General features: G+C 41.8%; 2 protein-coding genes across 4 annotated transcripts in view; one reads left to right on the forward strand and one right to left on the reverse strand.

Annotated features, from left to right (window-relative positions):
- On the reverse strand, positions 1-11,907 carry SLC25A32 (solute carrier family 25 member 32). Its single transcript, XM_008148482.3, has 7 exons — positions 11,410-11,907; positions 6,407-6,557; positions 4,422-4,507; positions 3,904-4,064; positions 3,409-3,522; positions 2,704-2,849; positions 1-1,569 (listed from the first exon to the last, which is right to left on the reverse strand). Exons 1-7 carry the CDS (start codon positions 11,561-11,563, stop codon positions 1,434-1,436), a joined length of 948 nt encoding a protein of 315 aa, XP_008146704.1. The 5' UTR covers positions 11,564-11,907; the 3' UTR covers positions 1-1,433.
- DCAF13 (DDB1 and CUL4 associated factor 13) overlaps positions 11,908-12,831 on the forward strand; it is a 22,490-nt gene continuing 21,566 nt past the window's right edge. The window contains exon 1 of one of the 3 annotated variants that reach the window (XM_008148481.3): positions 11,908-12,155. In XM_008148481.3, the coding sequence (XP_008146703.2) occupies positions 12,086-12,155 (70 nt within the window). In that variant the 5' untranslated portion in view covers positions 11,908-12,085. The remainder of the gene's footprint in view (positions 12,156-12,831) is intronic. The other 2 variants (XM_054708664.1, XM_054708665.1) reach the window with 2 other exon arrangements.

The raw sequence follows: 12,831 nt of genomic DNA on the forward strand, positions 1-12,831 counted from the left end.
TATGATCTTAAAGGACAGAAACTATGTTTTATTAATTTGGGGTACATAGAAGGCATTCAAATAATGACACTACCTCTAAAACTCCAAATATCAACTGCAGCTTGTCTTTCCATATAGTGACTAATGTCAGGATTTCATATGAATTATAATATAATCATAGTATGAAAAAATACATCACATTTAATTTATAAAGTATTCCTGGGCATGTTACAAGAAATTATAGTAAATATAACTAGGTACTTATCATTTTACCTTTATTTTTAAAACAATGCCATTTTCAAAATATAAAAAAATAGACTTATTTTCAAAGAACTATTTAAATATGGCTTTCAAAACTACAATGTTTTATTTACAACAAATAGATGGTAGTGCAATAGCCATCATGGGTGTTTATGATAAATAAAAATATTAGCATTATTCTGGCATCATTTTGGGGCAGAACTTTATATTTATAGATATTTACAATGACACATAAAGTAAAACCAATAATGACCATTAATGTAATTTGTACTTGAACCTGAATTTAAATAACCAATGTAGATTAGTCATTTATTTGGGATCTGGACCCATTTATACAAAAACTGAAGTAGGAAATTAAAGTTTCTCAGCTATATGCCATGTGTCAACAAACACATCCCAGTGATTCCAGTATCTGTATAAGTTGATCTATTTGCAACTCCAGTAAGTGATTTATTTGCTAAATAAGGGCTGACACATCTGGATTCCAGTTGATTTATAAAATTTAAAATATAGTAGGTACCCATGCCAAAAAATAGTGGATCCAGGATTACATTTTAAATTATAGAAGAACCTCTGGAAATAAAATCAATGGTGGAATGACAACAGATTCAGATATTTCTCAAATTGGGAGAAGTGCGTAACTTCTCAAATTTCTCTAGTTCATATATTCCAATTGAATTAAAACTAAAGCACATGTACAGCAATTTTGTTTTTCTCAGCAAAATTTCCCAATTCTGAAATGGTCTGGATTTGGGCAGTATCTTTCCCATCAAATCCTTAAAGGTTAATCTACCCATGAAACAGTGATGGACATTCTTATAAGAAGCCATTTTCTTCCTATCACAGAGGTCAATTTTAAAGCTAATCCAGGCAAATGAGTTCAGAAAAAGGACATTCATCTAATCCATTTAGCAAATGCTGAAAAACAGCTTCTACTTGAACAGTGGAGAAATCTGTGAAACCCTCCACTTGATGTCAGCTGTATTGCTGTGATAATGGCAGACAGTTCAGGCAGAGGTAGCCAAGTCCCACATACATGGGGAAGGCAAAAGCAGAAAAACATTGTGAAGATTTAGTGTTTTTTTTTGACTTCTGATGATTACAGACCCATTTTGTTTATGAGCTTTACATTTCAAACACAAAGGAGCATGTTGCTGCCCTGGGCAGATGTCCTGGACTTATCTTCTTTTTGCTCACTTCTTCTCTTCTCTAAGGTCAAATAAAAAATGTGACACATTTTCATACACCACAAAGGTAATACAGCAGGCTGGAGTCACTCTAATCAAATTGGGAGCAATTCCTTTGTAAAATCCACCGATGCCTTCTTTCCTTTAGAGGGAAAAATAGATACATGCTTAATTTCTAATATAGCTAGGCTGCAGACACAAAAGTTTAACTGACATGGGGCATGGAGCCAGCAATCAAACCTCACTGCGATATAAGTCCATGTTTTCAACACCCTGAAGTAATGTAGTTTATGAGCCATTTGTAGGGGCTTACATTCCTTTTATGGGCTGACTGAGGAAGAGAGGACAGGGATACCTCAAAACTTAACTGAAAAGTGCTTTAACGATAACCATCTTTCAAATGTCTTTAAAGGTATAACATGCAGGAGTATTAACTGATCTAATGTAGGCATTAAAAACCTCATATATTATATAAATGCAAGACAACAGTAAAGAAAGCATATAACAAAATAAAACTTTATGTCCTTATTGCCTAAAATAGGAATATAGCCTTGGATCTTGTCACTTAGATTCTTGATAAATATTTACCAAACTGAACTTAAACATGTTAAATATTCTGCTCTGGCCTTTTAGAAGTAAAGGTGAATATGAGGATGTCTATCTATAACAGTCTAACTATTCCCATGCCAAAGAACAAGCATTTCTTCCATACATGGAGACTAGTGCAATAAGCCCTCATTTAATGTAGTCAATAGGTTCTGCAACTTTAAGTGAAATGACATATCACAAAACCAATTTTACCATAGGCTAATTGATATAAACAGGAATTAAGGTCCTATGGCATCTCATCAATATTATAATGAAACAAGGTTATTCGAGGACCTGTTATATTTGCAAAAGTTATGGTGCCTATAGCAGGTATGGGGCCTTCTTAATTGTATTAAACCAAGTTTTTAAAGACTTCCTTGGATATAGGCCATTCAAATATTTTATAACATCTAAATTTTGTTTTATTAATTTGTCAAAGCACTTTCACAGATCTCGTCTGATTTTTATAATCACCTTGTCAGTCTAGATGTTCTAATTTTACAAATCAAGCCTTAGAGAGATTAAATTCATGCTCCCATATGCAGTAAATGGGAAGTGGGGAAGCAGGGGCCACCAGTCATGTGCTCACCACAGCACACTGGCCTTTGCTATAAAACTAATGTCAACTGGACAGCCTGATTTGCAAGGTACCTCCTAAGAGCCATTTTGATATACCACATGCTCTCACCTCCACGTCTTTGTGATAACATCCAACACACCATTGTAAGACATGTGCTGATCCTGAAGACGAGCTCTCACAACTTGATATGGGTACGTTGCTGCTACAGCGAATATTTTGGATAGTGCTGCAACAGATATATATTCTACTGTGCTCTAAAGTGACAACACAAAACATGTCTTTCTTTAGACAGGATTTCTTTAAAAATATAAACATACAAATTATATAGGAAAACAAACATTTAAATAGATCTGAAGTGAAAAATACTATTTCCCTTCTTAACACAAGTTTTGAGCAATTAAGGGTTTCTATTATTTTTAAATATTGTTTTTTATTGGTTTCAGAGAGGAAGGGAGAGGGAGAGAGAGAGAGAGAAACATCAATGATAAGAGAATCATTGATCAACTGCATCCTGCATGTCCCCTACTAGGAATCGAGCCCGCAACTGGGCATGTGTCCTTGACCTGAATCAAACCTGGGACCCTTCAGTCCTCGGCTAACACTCTATCCACTAAGCCAAACCGGCTAGGGCTAAGGGTTTCTATATTTAACATTTGTGTGTCATTAGCCTATAAAATATTTAACTAAAAGTTAAATTAGTGGCAGAGTCAGTACTCATCATCACAACAATACTTCCAAAGTAAACATGACAGCATTTCCATCTATTATATGCCCATAAAAGTAAATAATACATTTTTCCAGGAATCATCTTACCAACTGAGCTTCTGGTAATCTATTGATATGCTGATTGTATTTCACCTTCAACAATTCATATGCCATAAACTGAAGGGCACCATGTGATGTTCCAAACAGCCCAGGAACAAACCCCTAAAATGAAAAAAAAAACACACCACAAAACAATCAAAAAAAGCTAAACTAAGCAAATTCCCATAACACCACAGCTTCCAGGGAAGGCAGTAAGGAATGGTGACCTCAATGTGTGACTTATGTGAAATGGTTACTCGACAAAGTTTTAGACAGTTCTCATTCTCACACCCACCCATGTTATGATAATACATCTTATGGGGACACACAGCTTAAAGTACAATTCCAATACTGTAAACTATATTTCACTTCCCATTAAATTGTTTCGTGCCTAAGTTTGGCTTCTTTTTAGAACTGACTACAGCTCATTCAGAACGGGGACAACAGAGGCAAGGGAAATTGCAATGGTCAATTATTACCAATGTATTGATAATAACTCATTACCTTATACAAGCCACGCACACCTTCATACTTATATATTTTCAGAAGTGTATCGAACATTCCTTGATATTGCCGCTGTTGGGCATTAGCAACACTTTCATACTGTAACATAAGGCGAGTCTTTGCTACCCATAATGGGTTTGTAATGCAGAGAGTCATGGCTCCTAAAAGCAAATTAGAATATGATTACTCAGCATACAGGTATTATACACACATGAGGCAATTAAACAAGGCTACTAAATTATATAATTTGAAAACTGAAATTATACTTTAATTGAAGGAACACTATACCGAATCATTTTAAACTACTAGAAATTTATACTTTTTCTAAATTTTACTAACCGGTAAAACCTTTGAAATCTATCCAGAGTAATCAGTAAGAATACCTGCTTTTTAAGAAATTTCATGTGATCACTGATTAGTATAGTTAGACAAGCACATTTAAACTCTGGTGTTCCAAGGTAAAAAGGCAAATAAAATAATAGTGAAAATATGACATTTTAAATTTCATACTGTCTTACCAGCTTGGGCAGCTGAGACAAGGTATTCTGTTGCCTCTAACCTTTCAGCTCTTCCTTCTGTCTTGTATGATTTGATGGCATTGTAACTAAAAGAATAAAACATAAAACATTAATAAATATTTCAGTAGGTGTCATAAAGCAGTCAAGTCTGTTTTAAAGCTTTGTGGCCCTAGTCAGTTTGCTCAGTGGTTGGAGCATTGGCCCATGAACTGAAGGGTCCTGGGTTCAATTCCAGTCAAAAGTATGTACCTCAGTTGCAGGCTCCATCCTGGGGACTGGTGAGAGGCAACCAATTGATGTGTCTCTCTCATATTGATGTTTCTCTCTTTCTGTCTCTCCTCCTCCCTTCTACTCTGCTAGAAATCAATAGAAAAAATATCCTCGGGTGAGGATTAACAAAAAACAAAATCATAATAATAAATAATAAAATAAAATGGCATGTAACTTAACAATAACGCCTCAAAACTAAGTCAATGTATAATGCAGCCACAAATTGAGACCTTTTTCAAGAATAAATTTACTGGAATGGTTTACTGTTAAGACTATGCCTCTCCTTTCCCCAAATATATATGAGTAGCAATATATATATAAAATATTTTAATGATACACTTTTCAATTAATAAAAATGACAGGGAAAACTATGAGGGGGGAAGGTGCAGAGGTGGTACAGTGATTGGGTAGACAAGCCAAAAGGCACCTAACAAATACGTGCTAAACATCCATGTTCAGGTACTAAGGTTGTCAAGTCTAGTAGATAAAAAGATAAACTCTTAATGGATCCTTCCAGACTAACAAGGACCATAGGCGGCAGCACATAAATAATCATAATAAAAGATAACACAGGCAGTATCCTAAGAGATTGAGAAACTATTACTGAGATCACAGAAAGCTTTGTGTAGAAAGTGGCATTGGCTGAGTATGGAGACAGCTATAGTCACAACAGGGAAACAGATGAGCATGAGCAAAAGTCATAATAAGGGTGACTGGGGAGACAGGGAAAACTGAGCCACACGTGAGTGGCAGGCTGACATTTGGGCTTTATTTGGCAGAAAATATAAACCACTAACGTGTTCCTGAGCAGGGGAGTCAAGTCAGCCTATTTTCTCTAACTCCGATTTCCCCTTTCTCTTGAAAAAAAGATTTCAGCAAAATAAATCTCTCCAAGGGTTAACAATGCCATTCTAACATGAAACAAGTATACTGTGTCAACAGATAAACCTTATATGGCTTGTTCTTAGAAACTCTCTTTGGAGAACCTATACAACTCCGAAATTCCTAATAGCATGAATTTTATACATGTAGTTTCACTCTTCGAAGTATGTCTTAGAACTGAAAAAAAAAAAAAAAAAAATTCAACAACACTAACGCCGAATTTTATTTTGCTTTCAGCAAAGCAGCACGTGCTCCTCCACTGCAGGGAGATGATGCCTTGTGCCCACGCTTTCGTACACTCGACAGGCTGGCTGTGCCTGCCACAGGTGCTTCCTGTGGCGTCTTCAGGAAGCATGCAATAGCGGTTCTTTCAAATGTGACGATATCTTACAGGTTAGGGATAAAGGAAATGAATGAGCTGGGAAGATGATGAAGTAGGTCAAATAAGAGGTAAGAAGGAACATGCCTCAAACTCTTCCAGCTAAGCACTGGCTTTTGCTTTCTGTTTTCAGCAGGGATTTTCCTGTGGTACATGTTCTAACAGGAGTCCCAAGATCTGTTCTCTTCTGCTCTTCCAACTTCATTATGAACCATATGTATTTTGGTAAGCCATTTTCCTGAATTCTTCTCACAGAAATGGCTTCTGTAAGAGTGTTTCTCCATTTCATCTCTTTGCCTTCTTCCTATTAAGAACTTTCTTCCAGACCAAATGCCTCCTTAGCTAGAGCTAACAGAGAATCAAACAAGCCATTCTGTTCTTTCTGACCCTTCTAATTCAGAAAAATTGATTAAATGACTCATCTTGCTTTATTAACTGATAGAGATCTACTCACAAGAAAAAGTAGAGTCCCCAGGATAAACCTGCACCCCACACATTTGGGGTGACTCCTTGGTAAAGTCCCCGTAATCCATCAATTTTCCAAATGGTAGTCAAGCAATGCACAATTCCTTTATATTTCGGTCTCAGTTCCAATCCATCACTCACTGCAATAAAAGATACACAAAGTCAGGTGAGAGCAAAGTTCAAGTTCTGAATCACATATAAACATAGATGTCACACATTCATATAAAGGAGATAAATTCAGAAGAAAAACGTATTTAGGTAGAGGAAATTATTTTCCAGGATTATTTAATATTTTAAAAAATACATTCATGAATTTATTCATGTTTTTATTGAGCATTCAAATAATACTGTAGGAAGTGTTGGAGTAGCAGCTCTTAAATAATCAAGAAGTGTCTTAAGTAAATAGGTTTCAACACAAGCTTTGTACAGATATCCAAGATTAAGGATTCAAATGATCAAAAATATTACTCAAAAAATAAACTTACTAACCCATTCAGCCGCACATGTCATTGTTTTACCTCCTACAATACTTCTTTAGTCTAGTTTCACACTACACTCTCCTGTTTTTCCTCTTATTTCCTTTATTTCTTTTTTGGCCACTAAATTTCCTTTGCCTCCTTGTCTTCTGCCCATCTTTCAAATGCTGATTTCTATCAGCAGCCTTTCCACTCAACAGGGATAGTCTCTCAACTACTAAGTATCTTCAAATGCTGTCCCTGTGCTAGTTTCTACATCTCTAGTCCTGATCTATTCCTAACCCCAGACCTGGCTTCCATTTTTCATGGCATAAAAGATGTGTCAATCTGGCAGCTTCCTAACTTTCCAAAATCATTTTCATTTCCACCTTTAGCATTTTACCCTTTAGCTATACCAAATTACCATACTTATGGTTTCTAAGTAATAGCATATGCTATGGAATCAGGCTTACTGGGTTTGAATCCCAATTCTAACACTTACTGTGTGACCTTAAGTTACTTGATAACTCTGTAACTGCATTTTCTCATCTATAAAATGAGAAAAATAATAGAACCTAACTCTAAAAATTACAGGATTACATATAAAGCCCTTAAAATCCTGCCTGGCACATAGCAGTCATTCAATAAGTATTAGTTTATTTATGCTACTGGCTCTTGTAATACTATATCAAAACTCAACCGTATACTATTCCTGTTATTGAACTCTGCACTTCGGTTCCTTGATTAGGTTTTCAGGATATTTTAGAAAATTACTATTTTTATACCTCATTTACATTCTTCTTTGTTGGGACTCTCTCATCATTCCTGATGATTTAAAATTATATCCCAACTTCTGTACCCATAGATTCAACCGACCAGGATAAAAAATACTTAAGAAAAAAAAGTTATGTTGTTGCTGACATGTCCTATGTGATTAAGCCTATGATGGTTGCGTTGCATCTGTACTGAAGATGCACAGACTTTTAACTTGTCATTATTCCTTAAACAATACAGTATTAACAACTAGTATTATCAGTAACCTAGAGATGACTTAGGGAGGCTGTGCCTAAGTTATATGCAAATACTACATCATTTTATATAAGGGACTTGAGCATCTGGAGATTTTGGTATTCATGAGGTAGGGGGAGGGGGAGGGGGAGGGAGAGATTCTGGAACCAATCCCCTGCTAATCCCCTGCAGATACTGAGGGACGAATGTATATCATAAAGCTAGAAGAGGTCTCAACAATCACCTTACCCAGCCTCCCACCCAATACAAAAATATCTTCTAACCTCTATCATCCAGTCCCTGAACCACTTTCATTTCTGAGCACCACCAATTTGCCAGGCTAAAATCTGCTTCCCTGTAATTTCTATCCAACTTCTGATCTGCCCTTTAGATCAACATATAATAAGGCAGCTCCCTTTCCCACATGACAGTTTTCTAAATACATCAGGCTCTCCCCCACTCCCCCATCCTCCCACCAAGCTAGACTAGTTCCTCTAGTCATTTCTTATGTGAAATAATTTCTAATTTTTCTACTACTCTGGACATCTTTGAGTTTTAACTCGCATTTGACTCACGGAAATAGTCCAGATTTGATTTAATGGTACATTCAAGACTAACACCCCTGGTCACTAGATACTATAATTTTATTATAAGGGTTTAATTTTACAAAAGCATAAAAACTACAGTATTGATGTTGATGGCCAACCAACTATTTTGATTTCACTTATCCATTTTGCCAAAATTTCCTCTGTTCTGTCACCATTTCACAGCCATACTGTGGGCTTTATTATTACAAAGCCCTGCTATGTCTCCTAGATCTTTGATTTTGTCCTTCCACCCAATTTCAATGGCCTTATCTGTCACCCCAGCACTACTGGTCTCCTATTACTCTCCCCGTTTCATCAAGATTACCAATCTTCTCAGGTACCAAGAATTCCCTTTCCTCAGGCATGGAATGCTTATCACACACTCTTAAACTCACTAGGCGAACCACACTGTTCCTCAATCATTATCTCCACTGACATCTCTTCTGTTCCTAGACAACAAATTTGCAGTAAACACCAAGTCAGATAGGCCAGCGCCCTTAGCCAAATCCAAAATTATTTTCTTCCTGTACAAGCCACTGTCTACCAGGGATTCCTAGATGTAGTAGTATGGTGAGTGGTTAAGTGCCACAGGGTTTTAGATTACACTGCCTGGGTTCAAATCCCAGCTCCATCTTTACAAACTTGTGGCTTGGGCAAGTTGGTCAACTTCTATTATCCTCGTCTGTATAATGTGGAAAATAAATTCACAGGGCTGTTCAGAGCAGTCAGTGAGATAAGGCACAGTTCACTGTCTTGCTCCTAGTAAATTGCTCAATGAATGTTATGTCATAATTTATTTGTGCATGCCTCATATACTCCGTGGGAATTATATGCCTCTGTGGGTTTTCTCCAAAGGATAATACTCCATAATTTTCACTGATTTTTCCTTCATAGAATGGCTCCTTACTTCCTGCCCAACTCTCAAAATATTAGTCCTTCTGGAGGAACCTTAAGATCTAACGGGACCTTTGCAGATACAGATACATATGGCTATCAGCAATCTCTGTATCTTTAAAAGTATATTTTTATTAATTTCAGAGAGGAAGGGGGAGAGAGAGAAACATCAATGATGAGAAAGAATCACTGATCAGCTGCCTTCTGCACGCCCCCTACTGGGGACCAAGCCTACAATCCAGGCATGTGCCCTTGATGGGAATCAAACCGGGACCGACCCTTCAGTCCACAGGCCGACACTCTATCCACTGAGCCCCAGTGGCCACCACGACCCTGAAAGAGCACACCCTCCCGAACCAGAAAGCAGACCCCACCGAAGAATACTCCCACATAAGAACAGGAGAGACAATGATCAGCATCTCTCGGATGAAACAAGGGCGGCCAACAAAACAGATAAAATTCACCAGAGGAGCTCATCTGTCGTTCTACAGTGTTTCAGGGCTCTGAGGGTACTTAATACGTTCTGGTATCTCTGCTTAAATCATTCGCTTCACCTTCCTAGTAGTTCTTATTCTATCTTCTATAATAATAAAATTGTAATATGCAAATCGACTGAATGGCCAAACAGCAGAACGACCTACCGACCACGCTATGACACGCACTGGCGCCAGGCCAGCCAAGGTGGGTGGGATGCAATTGGTGAGGGGGCCCTGCCATCGCCCCATGATCACCCCACAGAGGGAGGCTCAGGCCACTGGCCTCCGACTTGGGCAGCGCCAGGCCAAAGCAGGTGCGGGCAGGGGGCGGGGCCAGCAGCCAAAGGGAAGCCAGGGTGCCAGGTGCTGGGGAAGGAAGGCCTAACCTTGCATGATTTTCGTGCATCGGGCCTCTAGTCCTAAAATAATTCCCAGGGATCCCTTTTCTGCCCCTGCTGGGACCCTGAACTACCTTCTAACTAATCTCCTGAAGCCTTATGGAAACCAGGGCAGGAGAGTTTTACGACTCTTATGTTACAGGACCTTCAAACCTGCCCTCCAGAATCACTCAAAAATTTAACCAAACAACAAGCTCTCTCTCATCTGCACCCTAGCTTGGGACAAATGTCTTCAAGGAGATGTCCAGGATTGCACATACCAGGAAATCCAGTTATACCTAGAGACCTCCTCTTTTAAGATGAAAACTCGCTCTGAACCCCTCCTATTAGCATCTCCCCTCCTGTCAATTCCTTGCATGGCAGGAGAAGGGATGGTGATTCCCCAGTGAACACCTCCAGGACCACAGTGGTAGGGGGAAAGGCTGACTGGATGCTGGGCATGCCATCCTAACCAGAAACCCCCTCAAAGTACAACACTACTATCCTGTATCTAATGACTCCTGGATTAAGGCTATGACCTCTTCCAGCACTCCCACGAGGCCTCCCCTTTTCCTCCCAGTTAGGTGGGAGAAACCCCCCCCCCCCCCCCCGTTCCTCTCTCACACTGATGTCTCCTTCTCTCCCTTCCTCTCTATCCAAAATCAAGAAACACATCCTCCCCTGAGGATTAAGAAAAAAGCACTTGGATTCTGCCTACCTATTCCTTACCTATAATAGTGTGGACCTTGCACCACGCCTGCTGGAGATTACCTTACACACTAAGCACTTGCATTTTCCTCTCCGCGGGGCCGCCAAACACGTGGCTACCCCGTGCTTTCAAAGTACCTTCCACCGTGAAGGTTTTGCCCCGTGTTGAGGGCTATGCCCGTAATGTGACAACCCCTTTATTTTACAAATCAGGCTTTGAGTCCCACACTGTACACCAGTGGGGACTTTTCTCTTGACTTTCCTACCGATGCTCCCCATCCCTTCCTCTTGGGGAACCCCGGCGACGGCGGCCAGCTCTCTTTACCAGGCCCCCCTTCTTCCCATCCAGTCCCAGTTGAGCCCGGACTGAGAGCAACTTCAACGGCTGGAAGGAGCAGGGGAGACCAAGGCCTCCTTCCTGCACCTTCTTCATCCCGTTGGCGGTGACGACAAGGCTCAGGAGCCCGGAGTCGGCGCGGGTTCTTACCGGCGAAGCGTATCTTCACCAGGTCCAGCGGGTGCAGCGCGAGGTTGGACAGGACCCCGCCGCTCACACCCGCCACCAGGTTCTCGTACCGGACGTGGCGGAACACCGTGCTCCACACCGACGACCCGGGCGCCGACGGGTCCTGGCCCGTCATCGGCTCGGGGCCTGCAGGTACCACGGCGCCGAGGGCCGCCGAGGTGGGACGAGATGCAGTGGCCGCCACCGTGGCGACGGGCCCACACCCCCGCCCCAGAAGCGGGAACAGCGGGGTGCTAGCCCACTTCCGGGACCGGCGCGCGGACTCGGACGCACGAAGCCCGAGGACCTGGCAGCAAAAGGGGCATGACAGGGGCGCAGCCGCGAGTCGCGCCGGGGGGGAGAGCGCGCGGGAGGTGGGGCGTCGCCTCGGGCGAGTCCCCGCCCAGCCTCGCCCACAGCTGCTGCCAGTCGGGGCTGAAGGACGCGGGGCGAAGCGCACAGACCCGCCCCTGCCCAACCTCTGCTGGCAGCTACGGAGCGCCGCAGGGCCCAGCCCAGGAAGCGTTGTCCGAGCCGCGAGAGTCACGTGACAGGAAGTCGTCTGGAAGAAGCGGAAGTAGCATGTGCTAGGGGAGGGGGCGGTACCCGGAACCCGGAGGGAAAAGGCTCGTGGAGTGGGCGAGCCCTGGCCGCCAAGATGAAGGTGAAGATGCTGAGCCGGAACCCGGACAACTATGTCCGCGAGACCAAGCTGGACTTACAGAGAGGTGAGGCCGCTTAGCGGGGAGCCCGCGGCCTGGGTCTGGCCTCGCTTCCACGGAGGAGGGCTGGGGGGGAGGGCGGGAACCCCGGCGCTGTGGTGGTCTCTTTCTCCCCCCGCCCCCCCCCCGCCCCGCTTTCGCCAAGGTGAACTTTTTACAGATCGGGCGGTGGGACTGGGTAGCAGATAACTCTCTTGAAGTCCTTCTTAAAAGAACTTGGTCTGCCAGGACCGGTTTGGCTCAGTGGATAGAGCGTCGGCCTGTGGACTTGAAAGGTCCCAGGTTCGATTCTGGTCGGGGGGGCATGTGCCTGGGTTGCGGGCACATCCCCAGTGAGGGATGTGCGGGAGGCAGCTGGTCGATGTTTCTCTCTCATCGATGTTTCTAGCTCTCCATCTCTCTCCCTTCCTCTCTGTAGAAAATCAATAAAATATATTTAAAAAAATAAAAAATAAATAAAAGAACTTGGTCTGTGGTTGTGCGAAAGTTAGCTACCTGAAGAGTGCTTCCGCTCCTCTCCTCCCCTCCCCCGCCCCCCTCCCCACCGGTGCTGCATCTAAGATTGTTCTCAGGTTCCAGTGGTTGAAAAGTGCAACTTGGAATGAGCCACAGTCGTGGATGGAAGGATTTAACAGTTAAACCGGCTTCTTCAAACCTGACTGCTGCTCTAACTTCTGGCCAC

The sequence above is a fragment of the Eptesicus fuscus genome, chromosome 19, assembly GCF_027574615.1.
Source record: "Eptesicus fuscus isolate TK198812 chromosome 19, DD_ASM_mEF_20220401, whole genome shotgun sequence".
Lineage (NCBI taxonomy): Eukaryota > Metazoa > Chordata > Mammalia > Chiroptera > Vespertilionidae > Eptesicus > Eptesicus fuscus.